Below are 18,016 nucleotides of genomic sequence, written 5' to 3' on the forward strand. Positions count from 1 at the left end.
TTCAGTGTCGTATGCTGTTCTTAGCCTTTTGTTACAGATCTGTGTCTGCTTTGTCACGGCAGGAAAGAGTAGGAAAGATTTCAGGGAAGAATGAACTTGTTATTTTGTTAATGAAACGTGACTCATTCTTACAGGTTCTTCAGGCATTATAGTAAGGCTGAGCACTAATCATTTTCGATTGACGTCCCGTCCCCAGTGGGCCTTATATCAGTATCACATTGACTATAACCCACTGATGGAAGCCAGAAGACTCCGATCAGCTCTTCTTTTTCAACATGAAGACTTAATTGGAAGGTGTCATGCTTTTGATGGAACAATACTATTTTTACCTAAAAGACTACAGCACAAGGTTATTTTAAAATGTTGGGTTGGGGAGAGGGTGATGTAGGATTTCCACCTCAAAAGCAGAACTGCCACAATCTAGGGTAGCTTTTAGAGAAACTCCAGTGGTCTTCTGTCTCACAGTTTTAATGAACGCAGAGGGGCCTTTGGCATTACTGCGTCATTTTCAAATCCGCCTGAAAAACGTGATGACAATTAAAATAAGGCCCATAACCACTCTTCTCATAGTCATTCTTTTTTTAATTTAAAACTTTTCCATACTTTTCACTGTTGCCTTTTTAGCAGGAATTATGTGATTGGGATTATTAGTTTCTCTTAACAATTAAAAGTTTGGTTTTCCACTGCTCTGGCTCAGGTTACTGAAGTGTTCAGTCAGACCCGAAATGGAGAGCATGTGAGGATAACAATCACCTTAACAAATGAACTCCCACCTACGTCACCAACATGTTTGCAGTTCTATAATATTATTTTCAGGAGGTATGTTGGTGTTTTCTTAACATTTTACTAAGAAAAATTAAAAACCTAGAGAAGAGTTGAAAGACCAGTGTGGTGAGTCCCTGTGCATGAAGACACTTACCAGTATTTGCTCCTGTCTTCTGACCTTTGAATTTCTAGGCTCTTGAAGATCATGAATTTACAGCAAATTGGACGGAATTACTATAACCCAAGTGACCCAATCGATATTCCAAATCATAGGTTTGTATGAAGTGGAACCTTTCTGTTCCTTAGGTATGATCACAGACTTTGAAAACGATGTTCTTATTTGAAATAATCAAATTTATTACTGGGGCTGTTAGTGGTACCCGTCATGTTAAGTAAATATTTAACTTGATTTGAATAATAAGAGACATCCTAGAACACTTGGATATAAAAACATCACGTGATACTCCTCTCTCACTAGGGAAGCATGAAGGGTTGTCCAACACTGTATTTGCTTTTGGGAAACAAAATTTATGAGCTAATGAAGATTGTTTCAGAAGTTCCTGTAGTGTATCCAAGTGTGGCACACACAGTTTAGGGTTATTGTACTAATTATAGATGCTTTTGGTTAGACTGGCAACCGTTTCAAGTTTTACCAACATAAAAAATCATTTAATAAAGTTAGTGTATTCAAAATGGAGTTTGAATTATTTTACTATAAAACAACGTTCATTGTTGAGGATCTTAGAGGGATCTTTATCTGGGCCCATGTAAAACCTAGAAATAACTAAATTTACTCAATTCGAGAATTTTGTACTTTAGATCTAATTAATAAAGGAGAAGAACACACTTTGATGTACATAGAACATGGCAGGGTTGTTCATAGGGTCCCTTCATTGCTCTCCTGTTTGACAGGTTGGTGATCTGGCCTGGCTTCACCACCTCTATCCTCCAGTACGAGAACAACATCATGCTTTGCACGGACGTCAGTCACAAAGTCCTTCGCAGCGAAACCGTGTTAGATTTCATGTTCAACTTGTATCATCAAACGGAAGAACACAAATTTCAAGAACAAGTTTCTAAGGAGCTAATAGGTTTAATTGTTCTTACCAAGTAAGACGCTCTTTAAAATATGAAATAATCATTTTGCAAGTCTTAAGATCGTGTAGCTTTCTAGTCCATCCTATTAGAATGTAGGGTTTATGGTGGAGGAGTGGGAATAGGATGAAAACGGGGAAGAGGTGTTTTTGACGTTTCTCAAGATGCAAGCTGTCAGGGGGAGCATGTTCTTTTGAAAAGGACAAATATTTAATAACTTCTTTCCTTTTTAGCCTTCATTTTATTTTCTAGTACTTCACTCACTTCCCCACCCATCTAGCGTGGTCTTTAAGAAGTTTTCCCTTTGTCTTCCTGTGACATCATATATTACTAAGTGATTTGGAAGTTTACAGAGACTACATACTATCTGTATCTAGCTTCTTTTTTAATGTATTTTATTTTATTTTTTCAGTGTTCCAAGATTCATTGTTTATGCACCACCCCCAGTGCTCCATGCAGTCCATGCCCTCCATAATACCCACCACCAGGCTCACCCAACCCCCCTACCCCTCTCCCCTCCAAAACCCTCCGTTTGTTTCTCAGAGTCCACAGTCTCTCATGCTTCGTCTCCCCCTCCGATTTCCCCCAATTCACTAATACTCTTTGTACAATTCTAATCAAAGACTAATAAATCCCAACCGTTGCACAGGTATAACAATAAAACCTACAGAGTAGATGATATTGACTGGGACCAGAATCCAAAGAGTACCTTTAAGAAAGCGGATGGTTCTGAAGTCAGTTTCTTAGAGTACTACAGGAAGGTAAGAAGATCATGTAGTCTTTATCTTTTTCATGTCAATTGTTTAGGCCTTAGGAAAAATGTGAACTATCTTCAGTAGGATTTTCTTGTACACATGGAACAAGTTGCTTTGAAAGCTGTATATAAATATATTTATTAAGGCCGTAATAACATAGTTTATATATAGCTCATTATCACATGAGAAGTGCTTGGTCCTGTTCCCTTTTTCCTAGTAAAATGAAAGATTGTTTTGAATTTAAGCTTGTGGAGGACAAACAAGGTAATTGGTAATGAATAGTACAAGTTTAGTGACCCATATCCTGTCATGAACACTTCTTTTAACTTCACCCAGGGATGGGGGTTAAAGGTGGGTAAATCCTCAGCATCAGTTGTGCTAAATCTGCATATAGGTTAACTCTTTTTTTATTTTGTATCTAAATTCAATTTAGTTAACATATACTGAATTATTAGTTTCAAGGGTAGAATTTAGTGATTCATCAGTTGCATATAACACCCAGTGCTCCTTCCATCCCATGCCCTCCTTAATGCTCATCACTCGGTTACCCGTCTCCCACCCGCCTCCCCTCCAACAACCCTCAGTTTGTTTCCTATAGTTAAGAATCTCTTATAGATTGTCTCCCTTTCTGATTTCATCTTAATTTTTCTGCTTGTCCTCTATGTTCATCTGTTTTGTTTCTTAAATTTCACATGAGTGAAATCATATGGTGTTTGTCTCTGATTTATCTCACTTAGCATAGCACCCTCTGGTTCTGTCCATGTCGTTGCACATGGCAAGATTTTTTTCTTTTTAATGGCTGAGTAATATCCCATTGTACATATATACCACATCTTCTTTATCCATTTATCTGCCAATGGACATCTGGGCTCTTTCCATGGTTAGGCTGTTGTGGACATTGTTGCTATAAACGTTGGGTTACAGGTGCTCCTTCAGATCCCTGCATTTGTATCTTTGGGATAAATATCCAGTAATGCAATTGCTGGGTCATAGGGTAGCTCTACTTTCAACTTTCTGAGGAACCTCCATGCTATTTTCCAGAATGGTTACCCCAGCGTGCATTCCCACCAACAGTGTAGGAGGCTCCCCTTTCTCCACATCCTTGTCAACACCTGTTGTTTCCTGACTTGTTAATATTGGCCATTCAGACCGGTGTGAGGTGGGAACTCACTGTGGTTTTCATTTGTATTTCCCTGATGCCAAGAGATGTGGAGCACTCTTTCATGTGTCTGTTGGCCATTTGCATGTCCTCTTTGGAGAAATGTCTTCATGTTTTCTGCCCATTCCTTGACTGGATTATTTGTTCTTTGGGTGTTGAGTTTGATAAGTTTATAGATTTTGGATACTGGCCCTTTATCTGATACGTCATTTGCAAATATCTTCTCCCATTCTGTCAGTTGTCTTTTGGTTTTGTCAACTTTCTCCTTTGCTGTGCAAAAGCTTTTAATCTTATGAAATCCCAATAGTTCATTTTTGCCCTTGCTGCCCTTGCCTTTGGCGATGTTTCTAGGAAGAAGTTGCTGCGGCTGAGGTCGAAGAGGTTGCTGCCTGTGTTCTCTAGGATTTTGATGAATTCCATTAGGTCTTCCATCCATTTTGGGTCTGCCTTTGTGTGTGGTGTAAGACAGTGGTTCAGTTTCATTCTTCTGCATGTGGCTGTCCCAATTTCCCCAGCAACATTTATTGAAGAGACGGTCCCCTTCCCATTGGACATTCTTTCCTGCTTCGTCAGAGATTAGTTGACCATAGAGCTGAGGCTCCATATCTGGGCTCTCTATTCTGTTCCATGGATCTATGTGTCTGTTGTTGTGCCAGTACCATGCTGTCTTGATGACAGCTTTTTAATAAAGCTAGACATCTGGAATTGTGATGCCACTAGGTTTGGTTTTCTTTTTTGACATTCCTTTGGCTATTGGGGGGCTTTTCTGATTCCATGCAAATTTTAGGATTGTTTTTTAAAAGATTATTTATTTATTTGACAGAGATCACAGGTAGACAGAGAGAGAGGGGGAAGTAGGTTCCCTGCGGAGAGGAGCTCAGTCCCAGGACCCTGGGATGATGACCGAAGACGAAGGCAGAGGATTAACCCACTGAGCCACCCAGGCTCCCCATTGTGTGATTTTCTAATACTAGTTCCGTGCAGGCGGTTCTAGCTGTTGCTGTGGTAATCCTTGAAAAAAGTGCCGAGGCAAATGGGAGCAAGAAAGACCCACTGGAAGTACAGTGTTTACATCAGAATGCACACTAATGTGGTCGCTCGGGTGAGCACATCTGCCCCCTGAATCTTTAAGAGCTTGTGTGCTGTTTGATGTGCTGTTACAAGTGCTGGAGGAGTAGTTCTAAAACATGAATCAGTTAAAATCTTAACGCTTATCTTTAAAGTGCTAAGATTTATTTCATGTTTTTCCCACATTCAGTACATTTCTTATTTCTAAAAAGCTGAATAAAGAATCCATGTTTGTGTCTTATGTCAGAATTACACAGCAGACTGGTGACCTCGAAATGTCTTTTGTACTGGTTGCGTACTATTGCCCGAGCTTCAGCTGCTCTGCTGTGAATGAAAAGATCAGACAACACTCTGGAAGGAATTGATTCTCTGAGAAGCCACCTTAAGAGCTGCTCTTCTGGGTCACCTGCATGGCCCAGTGGTGAAGCGTCTGCCTTTGGCTCAGGTCATGATCTCCAGGTCCTGGGATTGAGCCCCACGTTGGGCTCTCTGCTTAGCAGGGAGCCTGCTTCTCCCTTTCTCTGCCTGCTGCTCTGCCTTCTTAATGCTCACTTCACTTTCTATCAAGTAAAGAAATAAAATGTTTTTAAAAAGCTGCTCTTCTTTTGGGCAAAATGAAAATAGGTCAGGGGCCATCTCAGCTTGATTTCCCTACCACTGTTTTTACCCTCTTAACTCCTTGGGGACCCCAGTCATATTTAACCTAGATTCCTTCTGGGTGTGGGAGTTACTGTGAGAAATGAGCATTTTCCTGTGGTTTCTAATCACTGTTGGGACAGGAACAGTTGGTATATATCAACAGCAGTTATAAAGGAGACGCTTGTGGAAAGTTTGGTTTCCACCTGAGGCCAGGCCAGGGGAGGGTCTCCTTCTCTGACTAGTAGTGAGTCTTAAACACCAGCATACTCCTCTCCAAGTGGCCTACTTGTTGACATACTTGAAAGTTCTGCCTGGAACTCCCAATTTCTCCATAGTAACTTGTTAGGTGATCTCCAGGCTCGTCTATGCTATAGTTGACAGTTCTCAAATTTCTAGCTCTAGCCCAGTCATGTGTAAGTCTGCTTGTTCTCGATAACTGCACTCTCAAGACCGCTTCCGTGTGGCTAACGCTGAACATGTTCTGGCCCCTGTGCCGTGCTCTGATCAGCACAGAGACTGTAACTTCCACAGGGCCAGAGGGTTCTGGGTTTATGTGCAGCACCCCCACCCCCCAGTTCCTAGGAAGGCACTCAGGCATCTGAATGAACAAATGCGTAACAGGTAGCTAAAACCTCGGGCCTGCGGGCCTTTTCTCACCGTGCAGTGCTGCTGGTGGCCTCACCTTCTGAAATGCCTCCGACCGCCGCCTCTGGGTAGCCGCCCTGCCCATTCTGTGCAGGCCCCATGCCCATTCTGTGCAGGCCCCATGCCCATGCTGGTCTCCATTTGCATTTCTCCTGCTTTCCGATCCATTTTCAGATGTTACTCTTCTCCCCACAGTACTGGCGTGCATTGGTGTGTGTCCAGTGAGAGCCCAAGTGATGTAGTCCCTGCCTGCATGTTGATGCTCGTCTCCTCGCTCTCCCTGGCCATCTCCTCTGACCCCAGGCGGCTCCTGCCTGGAACACTACACGCCTGACTGGTGATCTTAGCCTTAGACTCAGCACAGATGATTTCTGTCGGAAGCCTTCTCTCACAGCCGGGACTGACTGGGCATCTTTAGTCCACAGTCCGTCAGAATGGTGCGCGGTTGAGATGTTTCTAAGAATCACGGCATTCTCGGGACTTCCTAGGACAGGTGCGGTTTTCATGATAAGCGATGGCTTGGATGTTCTATGTTAAGAATCATATTTAAGCAGCACTGGGAGTGGAAGAGAGAAGGGCCTTTAAAAGGGAGAGGATCAAGGTCAGTTTTAAAAAGAAAAGTTTTGGCAGTAATGTTAAATGCATTAAGTAGTCATAGTGGGTTTTTAGACCTACTACCTAAACCTAAAGTAGTAGATTTTTAGATGTAAGGGAAGATGGTAAAAGAACTGGGCCCTAAGAATATAGGAAGGGGATCCCAAAGTTGTACAACAAGGAACCATGCACTGAAGGCCCATTGGTGAGATGGGGAGGATGTAGGAATGTGTCTGATTCCACTTCCACGCACCTACTCGTGTGTGCACCCAGTAAGTGACGTGCAAGGGAGGGGGTGGTCAGCGGGTGGACGCCAGGAAAGAAGGTGGTGTGATGAAATATGTCATGTAGGCACAGGGAGCAAGAGTCAGTTAAGAGCTTCTTGAAATTTCCTTCCCCAAATAGGAAAATGAACTTTTCCGCTCAATGGTTGGTAAGGAGTTCTGTATAGGACAAAGTCAGAACAGACTGCAATTCCTGGTCTCTTCGTTGCTAAGGGTAGGTGGCCTGGACCTTGGCATAGGAAGGGACTAAGGAACAGGAAGCACTTCTTCTTCTGTTGAAGGGCTGTCGTGGTGCTCAGCCTCTGCACACTGAAGGCCGATGTGTGGCTCTCTGAACGTAAGAAGAGAAGGCACAGGACGTGCTGGGGAAGAGGGTCTCGAGAACATGGGGTCAGAAACAAGCGGAGATGACACAAGGAAACCTGTCCCATTCGAGGGTTGCAGACCCGAGGCCTGGGAGCCATCTTAGGTGCATGTGAACTCACCAAAACTCACAGTTTTGGTTTTCTTTTTTTACCAGTTGTGAAAAACGTGCCTTAGGGATTGCATGTGGGGAATCTTAAGACCGCTGAATTGAGGGGCGCTTGGATGGCTCAGTCCGTTAAGCATCTTAGGGCCTGATCTCGAGGTCCAGGGAGTGAGCCCCATGTGGGGCTGCCCGCTCAGCTGGGAGTCTGCTTCTCCCTCTGACCCTCCCGACTCTCATGCTTGCTTGCTCTCAAGTAACATCTTTTCGTTGGTGTCTGTTTTATCGTGTTCAGTTAGCCAGGATACAGTACGTGATTAGGTTTTGATGGAGCGGTCAGTGATTCATTAGTTGCGTGTAACACCCAGTGCTCATCACCACACATGCCCTCCATGCCGGTCACCCCGCTGTCCCATCTCCGCACCCCCTCCCTTCTGTAAGTTCCGGTTTGTTTCCCTGAGTCCAGAGTCTCTCATAGTTTGTTAGACCTTTTAAACAAAAAGATTACCAAATTAAAATTCAACTTCTACCTTCTGTAAAAACTTTTCCTAATTAAAAATATTCTCTGGCATGCAAACTTCTTCCTTCACCCCATGTGTTATGTCAAGGCTTGTTTCCGATGTCACTTCTCGCTATAATAACTAGTAGTTTTGGAGGCATTCTGTCGTGAGGACCCAGAGATACACAGGCTTTTGTTTCTAAACCAAAATAATAATAATAATCACAAAATAAAGTGAACTGTGAGTAAAACTCAGAAAGATGGTCAAGGACAGTGAGGCTGTACGTTGTAAAGAAGAAAGATGAGGTACTCAGTAACACCTATAAATCACAAGCTGTCCTGGAAGGATTAAAGGTGAGCTTTTTAAGCTTTACTTGGATAATGATACCAGCTGTGCTATTGGCATCAATTCTCGACTTAAAAAAACAACTCCTTTGTTTGGTCCACTGAACGATTATTAGAGGCATTTGCATGCACAGTGATACTTTCTTTCCATAACTAGCAATACAACCAAGAAATCACCGACTTGAAGCAGCCTGTTCTGGTCAGTCAGCCAAAGAGAAGGCGAGGCCCTGGCGGCACCTTGCCAGGCCCTGCGATGCTCATTCCAGAACTCTGCTATCTCACAGGTACCGCTGCGCTGGGGCCGCCTTCCCTGCCTCTTCTAGGAGCCCCGCCACCCCTGGGAAAGCCCTACCCGCTGCTTTGGCTCCTTACGCTTCGCCTCCCTCTTCACCACCCTGTACCCCAGACACTGAGACGTGATCCGTGTTTGTCTAATCGGACACCTTTCGATATTTTACTTGAAGGGCTAACTGATAAGATGCGTAATGACTTTAACGTGATGAAAGACTTAGCTGTTCACACAAGACTGACTCCTGAACAAAGGCAGCGTGAAGTTGGAAGGCTCATTGATTATATCCATAAGTAAGTCCTCTGCATCCCACTGGGGCGTGGGTCCAGTTTGGTGTTATTTTCTGTGGGTTGGGGGAGTGAGAGAAAGTCATTTTGTTTTCCTTTTGTATTTGTGGTATTTGGGTGGGTTCTTTGTGTTTCTGGGTGACCCTGCACTTTGTCGGGGAATACTAACCGCTGGAGCCCATGGCCTTTTCTAATTCTTCTATTAGCCAAAGACAGTAAAGCAGAGGTGAAATGTTCTGGACAAATTTACTTTCTCTCTTTGTTATAACACTGAGGGGTTTACTTTGAAGAGAAGGTAGTTTGGACATCAGAATTGTAATTTAAAGACTGTCCTGAAGGGACACGGGGACACGATGAGGGAGAAATGGAGAGCCCGTCTGTTTTCCTGGCATTCTCTCCAGGCTTTCAGTCCTGAGAGAAATAGGAAAACGTCCTGTAGGTTAGCATGGATCTCTGCGTCTGTCTGATTTTGCTGCGTTTGCTTTATGCTGAGTGGTCCGTAAATATGTTAAATTTACAGAGATGATAATGTTCAGAGGGAGCTTCGAGACTGGGGTTTGAGCTTTGACTCCAACTTACTGTCCTTCTCAGGAAGAATTTTGCAAGCAGAAAAGATTCACCAAGGTGGAAAAACAGTAAGTTGTCGATCCCATCAGGTTTGGGTCTTGTTCCGTTAAGCTGAAAAACCCTGCTACGGGGCGGCCTGCGTTCCTCACGTCCGGGGAGCGAGGTCAGCTCCGGGGAGCGAGCAGGTGGCCATGAGGGCTGCCAGGGAGACCTCACTAAAGGCCGGCCTAACGTGTTGCTCGCAGCACAATTACTTAAGGGAGAGAAGAATTTTAAGTGAGTGGGTTGGTATTTTGTCTGCCACTGAGGTGATCTTTTCTACAGAAAACTTTCAGTATTTGACTTCATTTTTGCCCGGACCATTTGTTGGTAGGGATATATGTATTAAATATCATGAGGCCTTTTATGCTTTCCCCTCAGAAAAGGAAAGCGAGTATTGCCAAAGTATTTTTGTGTCCTAGAAGCAGGGCAAGGGCCAGAACTTTAACGTCTTTTCATAGACGACTGCCCTCTGCCTTCTCCGTTGTAGGAATGACACGCTGGCCATGTAGTTAGTGTTTCACCTGCAGGCGTGGTCATTGTCCCCATGGAAATTGTCTGCGTAGACACCCCTGTGCTGCGGGTGTGGGATGTGGGGACACGGGAACGACACTGGGGTTTCCTCTGTGGGGCCGCACCCCATGTCACGGTGCTTCAACTTGCTGAGCTTTCTTCCTTGCTTGTAGCACCCAACACCCTATCGAGCTGCCTACCTTCCCAGGCCATGTTTGTTTTGTTTTTATCACAAGGAATGGAACGCTTGTCCCTGTCGTGTCTCAGAAGATGGAGGGTCCAGGAAGCACCAGGGGGAGGGCCTGCTCACGAGGCTGAGGCACTTGTGTGGCAGTGATGCTAGCCGCGGCGGGGGGCGGGGGGGGTGACCCAACCTCCTCGGACACTCTTCTGCACTGTTCTCCCCCAGCAGGGCATTTCATCTGTCCCTAGAGTCCCAATTGAGGCATAGTCCCCCAAGGGTCAGAATGCCACGGGAACTGGGTCTAGACTTGTTGGCTTTGTCACTAAGAACAGACAGCAGAATTCACAGTGTCTCTGAACTTTCTTCTAGTTCGATTACAATCCACAGTTTGCAGATTGGTCAAAAGAAACGAGAGGTGCACCATTAATTAGTGTTAAGCCGCTAGATAACTGGCTGTTGATCTATACTCGAAGAAATTATGAAGCAGCCAATTCACTGATACAAAATCTATTTAAAGTTACACCAGCCATGGGCATACAAATGAAAAAAGCAATAATGTAAGTTTATCAAGTCATTTCTACTCTGAACGTTGATTAATAGTTGTTTGGAGGGTGTGGGAACACAAAAGTGATAAAAATGTTAAACACGGTAACTAGGTTATATTAGTTTAAAGGTCTGATACAGCGCGTGTCACGGGGATGCAGAAATGTGTTTGTCACTGGAGAATGGGGGAGAGCGGGCGGCACCGTTTCTCCGATTCTGCTGCCCTCTGCGTTAGAAACCACCTGCCTACATGGCTGCTTCGTTTTTATTTTATGTTTATACAGGAGTGTTTCATGTGTGATAGTCTATAGGGCATTTCTTTTATGTACGGTACATCTTTCATTACTTTTTCTGAATGTAGGATAATGAATTTCCATTCTAGGATTGAAGTGGATGATCGAACTGAAGCCTATTTGAGAGTCTTACAGCAGAAGGTGACCTCAGATACCCAGATGGTAAGTAGCTAACTGATACATAGGCACTTGTCCTCAGATGACTTTTTTAAAAACTGTATTTATAAATCTCAGAATTTGAGTTTGGAATGTTTTAATTCGGCTTACAAACTGGCCACAGCATATGTATTTTACCTTCGTAAGGAGCTGCGTGGACTCTGGCTGGAGCCGTGTGTCTGGGAGCTACTTTGCCCTGCAGCTGGGGAGGAAGGGCTGGGGGCCAAAGCCTTCAGAGATTTATTTGGATTCAAAGGCTTCAATTCCAGGAAATTTCGTGGAGAATGGGCACAAAAGTAAAAGTTAGTACTTAGTTGTTCGGCACGCAACTAAGTGTGGCAGAGACAGATGTAGCGGTAAACAGCATATGTATGTGGCTTTAAACCGAAGAAGCAAATTGGCTTCAGCTAATCCATTGCCTTTCTGGCCCTTCATCTCTTATTAAATGCTACAGGTAGCGTGTGATTCCATTGTCTGCAGTGATAGAGATGCCTAGGATGGCAAAGGGATTTTGTTGGGGCCAGGAAAAGGAGGGGAGAATCTGGGAGTATAAATTGAGAACACAGCAGTGAGTCAAAGAGCTGGATCCAGCTGTAAACACAGACTCGGACTGGGCAGGAACTGGTGGGTTTATTTGCACTGAGATCTGACCGACATACGAGCTGGAGGTGTGCGGTGAGACCCTTCCATGCATGTGTGAGTTGCGGAGTGACTAACAGCAGGCTAGTTCCCTCGCCGCCTCACATGATCACAAGTTGATTTTTTTGTACCAAGAACATTTCAGCTCTAGTCTTCAGCATCTCTCACGTCCACACCTCAGCATTGTTGGCTGCGCTTGCCACGCTGTACAGCAGACCCCCAGAACTTCCTCAGTTCACACCTGGCAGTTTGTGTCCTTGACTAACATCGTCCCCTTTCCGGCAGATTAGGTGCTCTGTGTGGTCCCCAGAATTGTCCACGGGCTTCCTAGGAAATTCCATAGTGTGATCATAGCGTGGTTCTCAGGCCAGAGCTTTATGTTTAAAAGCCAAGGGGCGCCTGGGTGGCTCATTGGTGAAGCATCTGCCTTTGGCTCAGGTCATGATCATGGGGTCGAGCCCTGTGTCAAGCTCTGTGCTCAGCGGGAAGCCTGTGCCTCCCTGTCCCACTTCCCCTGCTTGTGTTCCCTCTCTTGCTGTTTCTGTCAAATAAATAAATCTTAAAAAAAAAAAAAAAGTTTAAAAGCCATGATTCTAGGTGGATCGTCAGTAAATGAGAACTGTGAGCGTGGTTTTGCTCTGTTTCCCATCTGTGAGTTATCCCCAGCTGGTGCTGGAACGTATTTAAGTTCTCGTGGTGTTCAGTTGTGAGTCAGTGGCTTCACGTGGCCTCCTTCGTTGTGTCGGCGTCTATCCCGAGGGGAGTGGGGTGAGCAGCAGGCAGCAGTGAACGTGCTGCGTGTTAGCTCCGTACGTGGACGCTGACGTTTACGCCCAGGGGGCAGGTGTGGTTGCCGTTCTCTTCCTTGAACTTCAGCGCTTCCCGATTCTCCGTAACGAGAACATTCTTTTGGTTTCAGGTTGTTTGTCTGTTGTCGAGTAATCGGAAAGACAAATATGATGCTATTAAAAAATACTTGTGCACAGATTGCCCTACTCCGAGTCAGTGTGTGGTGGCCCGGACTCTCGGCAAACAGCAGACAGTCATGGCCATTGCCACCAAGATCGCCCTGCAGATGAACTGCAAGATGGGCGGAGAGCTCTGGAGGGTTGACATGCCGGTAAGTTTGATTTACCTGGTACATGAGAGTTTTCATTGTTTGAGAAAAAATGGATTTACTTTCTAAAAACTGCTCGTACTCTGTTGTATCTAAAACTACAGTATTTTTCTTAAAGCTAAAGCTGGCGATGATAGTCGGCATTGACTGTTACCATGACACCACAGCTGGACGGAGGTCGATTGCAGGATTTGTCGCAAGTATCAACGAGGGGATGACCCGGTGAGCGCAGGGCTGGGCGGCGGAGCACGGACAGTGGACGTGGGCGGGAGCAGGTGGGAGCACGCAGGGCCCGTGCTCTGGGGGTCTGTGAGGCTTGAGGTGCAGGCTGAATTCCTTCTTTACAAAGTTAAAGTTAGGGAAGTAAGGGAAGTTAGCTACCCTGCTGTTTTTGACATTGTTCACTGGCCCTTAATCTACAGTAATCTACAGTAATCAGATTACGTTTCAGGCTATTTTATGATTATTTCTGTTTAGGGGAGGGTATCTCTCATTAAACGCGAATGTCTCTGAAACGTCTTTAATAAGACTTCTTTGACTGCTGAAATGTCCTTTAAAGTTTTTGTGTTGATTATCTTTTGGAAGATCCACTTCAGTTTACCCAGTCACTTGTGTTTCAGTGTGGTGAATTACTTTTCAGTGCTTTTCTTAAAACTAAGACTATGAACTATCTCTGGGTACTATAGTTTAAATTTTATCTTGTCTTCAGCAGGGGAATTGTAGTATTGATTTATAGTAAAATAAAGCTTGGTTTGTGGTGTTAGGAGTATCTGGTCCTGTCTAGATTTTACAAAGTATCGGAGATGTTAGCAGGTATTTTAAAAAGGGTTAAACATTACGGGCTGCTGAGGAGAGCGAATGCGCGTGCCCGGTGCTTGCGAAGGAGCAGCTTGCAGACCGCGCCCTCCTCGCCCTCGTCCTGGTCTCTCTGAACAGCTGGTTCTCGCGCTGTGTGTTTCAAGATCGAGGACAAGAACTTGTAGACGGGCTCAAAGTCTGCTTACAAGGTTAGTGTCCTGTCGTGTTGCTGTCCTGGTCTCTGTGTTACTGAAATTCTGGGCAGAATTACAGCGTTTGTCTTCTGTTAATTGATTTAACCCCTTGCTGGCTGGCTTTCAGCTGCCCTGCGGGCTTGGAACAGCTGCAATGAATACATGCCCAGTCGGATCATTGTGTATCGGGACGGCGTGGGCGACGGCCAGCTGAAAACGCTGGTCAACTATGAAGTGCCCCAGTTTCTGGATTGCCTGAAATCTGTTGGTAGAGGTTACAAGTAAGCATGCGACCTGTAAAGCATTTTCTCTTTGTACTTTTTGTCTTTGAAATTAGTGTTCCCTGATGCAAAGGTAAGTGTGAACCTAGCCTCAAGGATGCAGTGGGGTTTGAGGGCATGGAAGGGGGAGGGCTGGGCATGTAGAGGGTCCCTCCCTAGAGGGGAGGAAGGACAAATGACACTTTTGCCAGTTCTCTGCCTGCCCCCTTTCTCTCCTAAAGCCTCGACGTGTGGGGATCGGAGAATTCTAGTACATCTGTAGGCATCCACAGAATTGTTTAATGGAATAAAATACAAACAGTCTTAATTTACTCTTTCTCAGTTTCTTTATACACTGAGTACCTGTTTGATTTCTTTTTTTTTTAATAAAAATTTTTATTTATTTGACAGACAGAGATCACAAGTAGGCAGAGAGGCAGGCAGAGAGAGAGGAGGAAGCAGGCTCCCTGCCGAGTAGAGAGCCCAATGCGGGGCTCAATCCCAGGACCCTGAGACCATGACCTGAGCCGAAGGCAGAGGCTTTAACCCACTGAGCCCCCCAGGCACTCCTAGCTGTTTGATTTCTTTGTGAACTTGACTGGTACTTGATCTCAGTAAGGTGGTTGACATGTGTTTAGTGTCCCAGGAGATGATGTTACTCTTCTCCTTTTGGAAGGTGTGCACACGTGAGGGCAGTGTGCTTGGTGGCCCTGAAACCCATGCTGGGGTCCGCCCCCTCCACTCCTACATGCCTCCTCGACCCTGCCATCGGCCAGTGGCACTGCATACCCACTCTAGACCGCTGTTTCAGGAAGTTCTGTCTTGTGCTCCATCAGATTGTGGGCAAGCGGAGCTCAGGGACTGTTGTGTTCAGAGTTTATTAGTGTAACATAAAGATGCGTAAATCTGATTTTAAGGGTACTCAAGAAACCTGAGAGTCCTGTTTGGGCTTGCACATGCATACTGCAACACTGGTTATTTTTGTCAGACCTCTTTAGCCAGCACTTGATATTGTTGTAGAAATGAGGGATTTTGAAACCCACTGACTGACCGTCTATCTGGGCTGAGTGTGATTTATAGGGCCTGTGGGGCAGGCATGAAGAGCTTCCTGCTTATTTCTAGCTGAATTGGAGGACACTTCAAGTCTTCTGTGGCCAGATTCTAAATGCTGATTCTGCACTTTTAAAAAATTGATATGTCAATGTTTCTTTACATTTATTTATTTAAATTCATTTAATATACAGTGCACTTACGAGTTTTAGAGGTAGAATTTAGTGATTGATCAATTGCATACAACACCCAGTGCTCCTTCCATCCCATGCCCTCCTTTACAGTGGCCGCCCCCTAGCTACCCGGCCCCTCTCCTCTAGCGGCCGTTTCCTACACTTGAGTCTTGTGGTTTGCTTCCTTTATTTTTCCCTCCCTTGCTCCATGCTCCTGTTTTGCTTCTCAAATTCCACATATGAGTGAAACCATATAATTGCCTCTTACTGACTTAGTTCGCTTAGCATAATACCTTCTAGTTCCATTCACACTATTACAAATGGCAAGATTTCATTTTTTTTAAGATTTTATTTATTTATTTGTCAGAGAGCGAGCACTGGCTGGCAGAGAGAGCAGCAGGCTTCCCGCAGAGCAGGGAGCTTGATGCGGGGCTCGATCCCAGGACCCTAAGACCCTAAGATCATGACCTGAGCTGAAGGCAGATTCTTCATCGACTGAGCCACTCAGGTGTCCCAAGATTTCATTATTTGATGGCTGAGTAATATTCCATTGTACATATATACCACATCTTCTTTATCCATTCATCTGCCAATGGACATCTGGGCTCTTTCCACAGTTTGGCTGTTGTGGACATTGTTGCTATAAACATTGGGGTACAGGTGCTCCTTCGGATCCCTGCGTTTGTATCATTGGGATAAATACCCAGTAATGCAGTTGCTGGGTCATAGGGTAGCTCTACTTTCAACTTTCTGAGGAACCTCCACACTGGTTTCCAGAGTGGCTGCACCAGCGTGCATTCCCACCAACAGTGTAGGAGGCTCCCCTTTCTCCCCGTCCTTGTCAACACCTGTTGTTTCCTGACTTGTTAATATTGGCCATTCAGACCGGTGTGAGGTGGGAACTCACTGTGGTTTTGATTTGTATTTCCCTGATGCCAAGAGATGTGGAGCACTCTTTCATGTGTCTGTTGGCCATTTGCATGTCCTCTTTGGAGAAATGTCTTCATGTTTTCTGCCCATTCCTTGACTGGATTATTTGTTCTTTGGGTGTTGAGTTTGATAAGTTTATAGATTTTGGATACTGGCCCTTTATCTGATACGTCATTTGCAAATATCTTCTCCCATTCTGTCGGTTGTCTTTTGGTTTTGTCGACTTTTTCCTTTGCTGTGCAAAAGCTTTTGATCTTTTTTTTTTTTTTTTTTTTTTAAAGCTTTTGATCTTGATGAAATCCCAGTAGTTCATTTTTGCCCTTGCTGCCCTTGCCTTTGGCGATGTTTCTAGGAAGAAGTTGCTGCGGCTGAGGTCGAAGAGGTTGCTGCCTGTGTTCTCTAGGATTTTGATGGATTCCATTTAGGTCTTCCATCCATTTTGGGTCTGCCTTTGTGTGTGGTGTAAGACAGTGGTCCAGTTTCATTCTTCTGCATGTGGCTGTCCAATTTCCCCAGCAACATTTATTGAAGAGACGGTCCCCTTTCCATTGGACATTCTTTCCTGCTTCGTCAGAGATTAGTTGACCATAGAGCTGAGGCTCCATATCTGGGCTCTCTATTCTGTTCCGTGGATCTATGTGTCTGTTGTTGTGCCAGTACCATGCTGTCTTGATGACAGCTTTTTAATAAAGCTAGACATCTGGAATTGTGATGCCAAAATTCCAGAAAACCACAATGGTTTTCTTTTTTGACATTCCTTTGGCTATTTGGGGGTCTTTTCTGATTCCATACAAATTTTAGGACTATTTGATAAAGATCTGTGAAAAATATTGATGGCATTTTGATAGGTGTCGCATTCACTGTGTAGATTGCTCTGGATGGTATGGACATTTTAACAATATTTTTCTTCCACTCCATGAACATGGAACATTTTGCCATTTCTTTGTGTCTTCCTCAATTTATTTCATGAGTGGTTTATAGTTTTTTGAGGACAGATTCTTTCCCTGTTTGGTTTATTCCTAGGCATCTTAGGGTTTCTGGTGCAATTGTAAACAGGTTCAATTCCTTAATTTTTCTTTAATTGTCTCATTAGTGGATAGAAATGCAACTGATTTCTGTGCATTGATTTTATATCTTGACACTTCACTGAATTCCTATAAAATTCTAGAAATTTTGGGATGGAGTGTTTGGGGTTTTCCACATAAAGTTTTATATCATCTGCAAAGAGTGAGAGTTTGACTTCTTCTTTGCCGATTCAGATGCCTTTTATTTCTTTTTGTTGTTTGATTGCTGAGGCTGGGACTTCTAGTACTATGTTGCACAGCGCTGGTGATAGTGGGCAGCCCTGTTATGTTCCCAGTATTAGGGGAAAAGCTCTGTTCTTCCCCATTGAGAATGATAATTTGCTGTGGGGTTTTCACAGATGCCTTTGATGATATTGAGATATGTACCTTCTGTCCCTACACTGTGAAGAGTTTTGATGAAGAAAGGATGCTGTACTTTGTCAAAAGATTTTTCAGCTTCTCTTGAGAGTATCATATGGTTTTTGTTCTTGCTTTTATTCATGTGTTGTATCACATTGATCTGTGGATGTCGAACCAACCGTGCAGCCTAGAGATAAATCCCACTTGGTCGTGGTGAATCATCCTTTTAATGTACTTTTCTAATGT

General features: G+C 44.3%; 1 protein-coding gene across 3 annotated transcripts in view; it reads left to right on the top strand.

Moving 5' to 3' along the window:
* The window catches only part of PIWIL1 (piwi like RNA-mediated gene silencing 1), a 34,715-nt gene that overhangs the window by 8,817 nt on the left and 7,882 nt on the right, over nucleotides 1-18,016 (top strand). For all 3 annotated transcript variants that reach the window (XM_059140274.1, XM_059140273.1, XM_059140275.1), the window contains exons 5-18: nucleotides 135-349; nucleotides 698-819; nucleotides 958-1,038; nucleotides 1,678-1,875; nucleotides 2,510-2,621; nucleotides 8,472-8,598; nucleotides 8,779-8,896; nucleotides 9,411-9,525; nucleotides 10,563-10,750; nucleotides 11,119-11,191; nucleotides 12,744-12,944; nucleotides 13,060-13,163; nucleotides 13,878-13,948; nucleotides 14,061-14,214. In XM_059140274.1, coding sequence (XP_058996257.1) covers nucleotides 135-349; nucleotides 698-819; nucleotides 958-1,038; nucleotides 1,678-1,875; nucleotides 2,510-2,621; nucleotides 8,472-8,598; nucleotides 8,779-8,896; nucleotides 9,411-9,525; nucleotides 10,563-10,750; nucleotides 11,119-11,191; nucleotides 12,744-12,944; nucleotides 13,060-13,163; nucleotides 13,878-13,948; nucleotides 14,061-14,214 — 1,879 coding nt within the window. The remainder of the gene's footprint in view (nucleotides 1-134; nucleotides 350-697; nucleotides 820-957; nucleotides 1,039-1,677; nucleotides 1,876-2,509; nucleotides 2,622-8,471; nucleotides 8,599-8,778; nucleotides 8,897-9,410; nucleotides 9,526-10,562; nucleotides 10,751-11,118; nucleotides 11,192-12,743; nucleotides 12,945-13,059; nucleotides 13,164-13,877; nucleotides 13,949-14,060; nucleotides 14,215-18,016) is intronic.

The sequence above is a fragment of the Mustela lutreola genome, chromosome 11 (assembly GCF_030435805.1).
Source record: "Mustela lutreola isolate mMusLut2 chromosome 11, mMusLut2.pri, whole genome shotgun sequence".
Lineage (NCBI taxonomy): Eukaryota > Metazoa > Chordata > Mammalia > Carnivora > Mustelidae > Mustela > Mustela lutreola.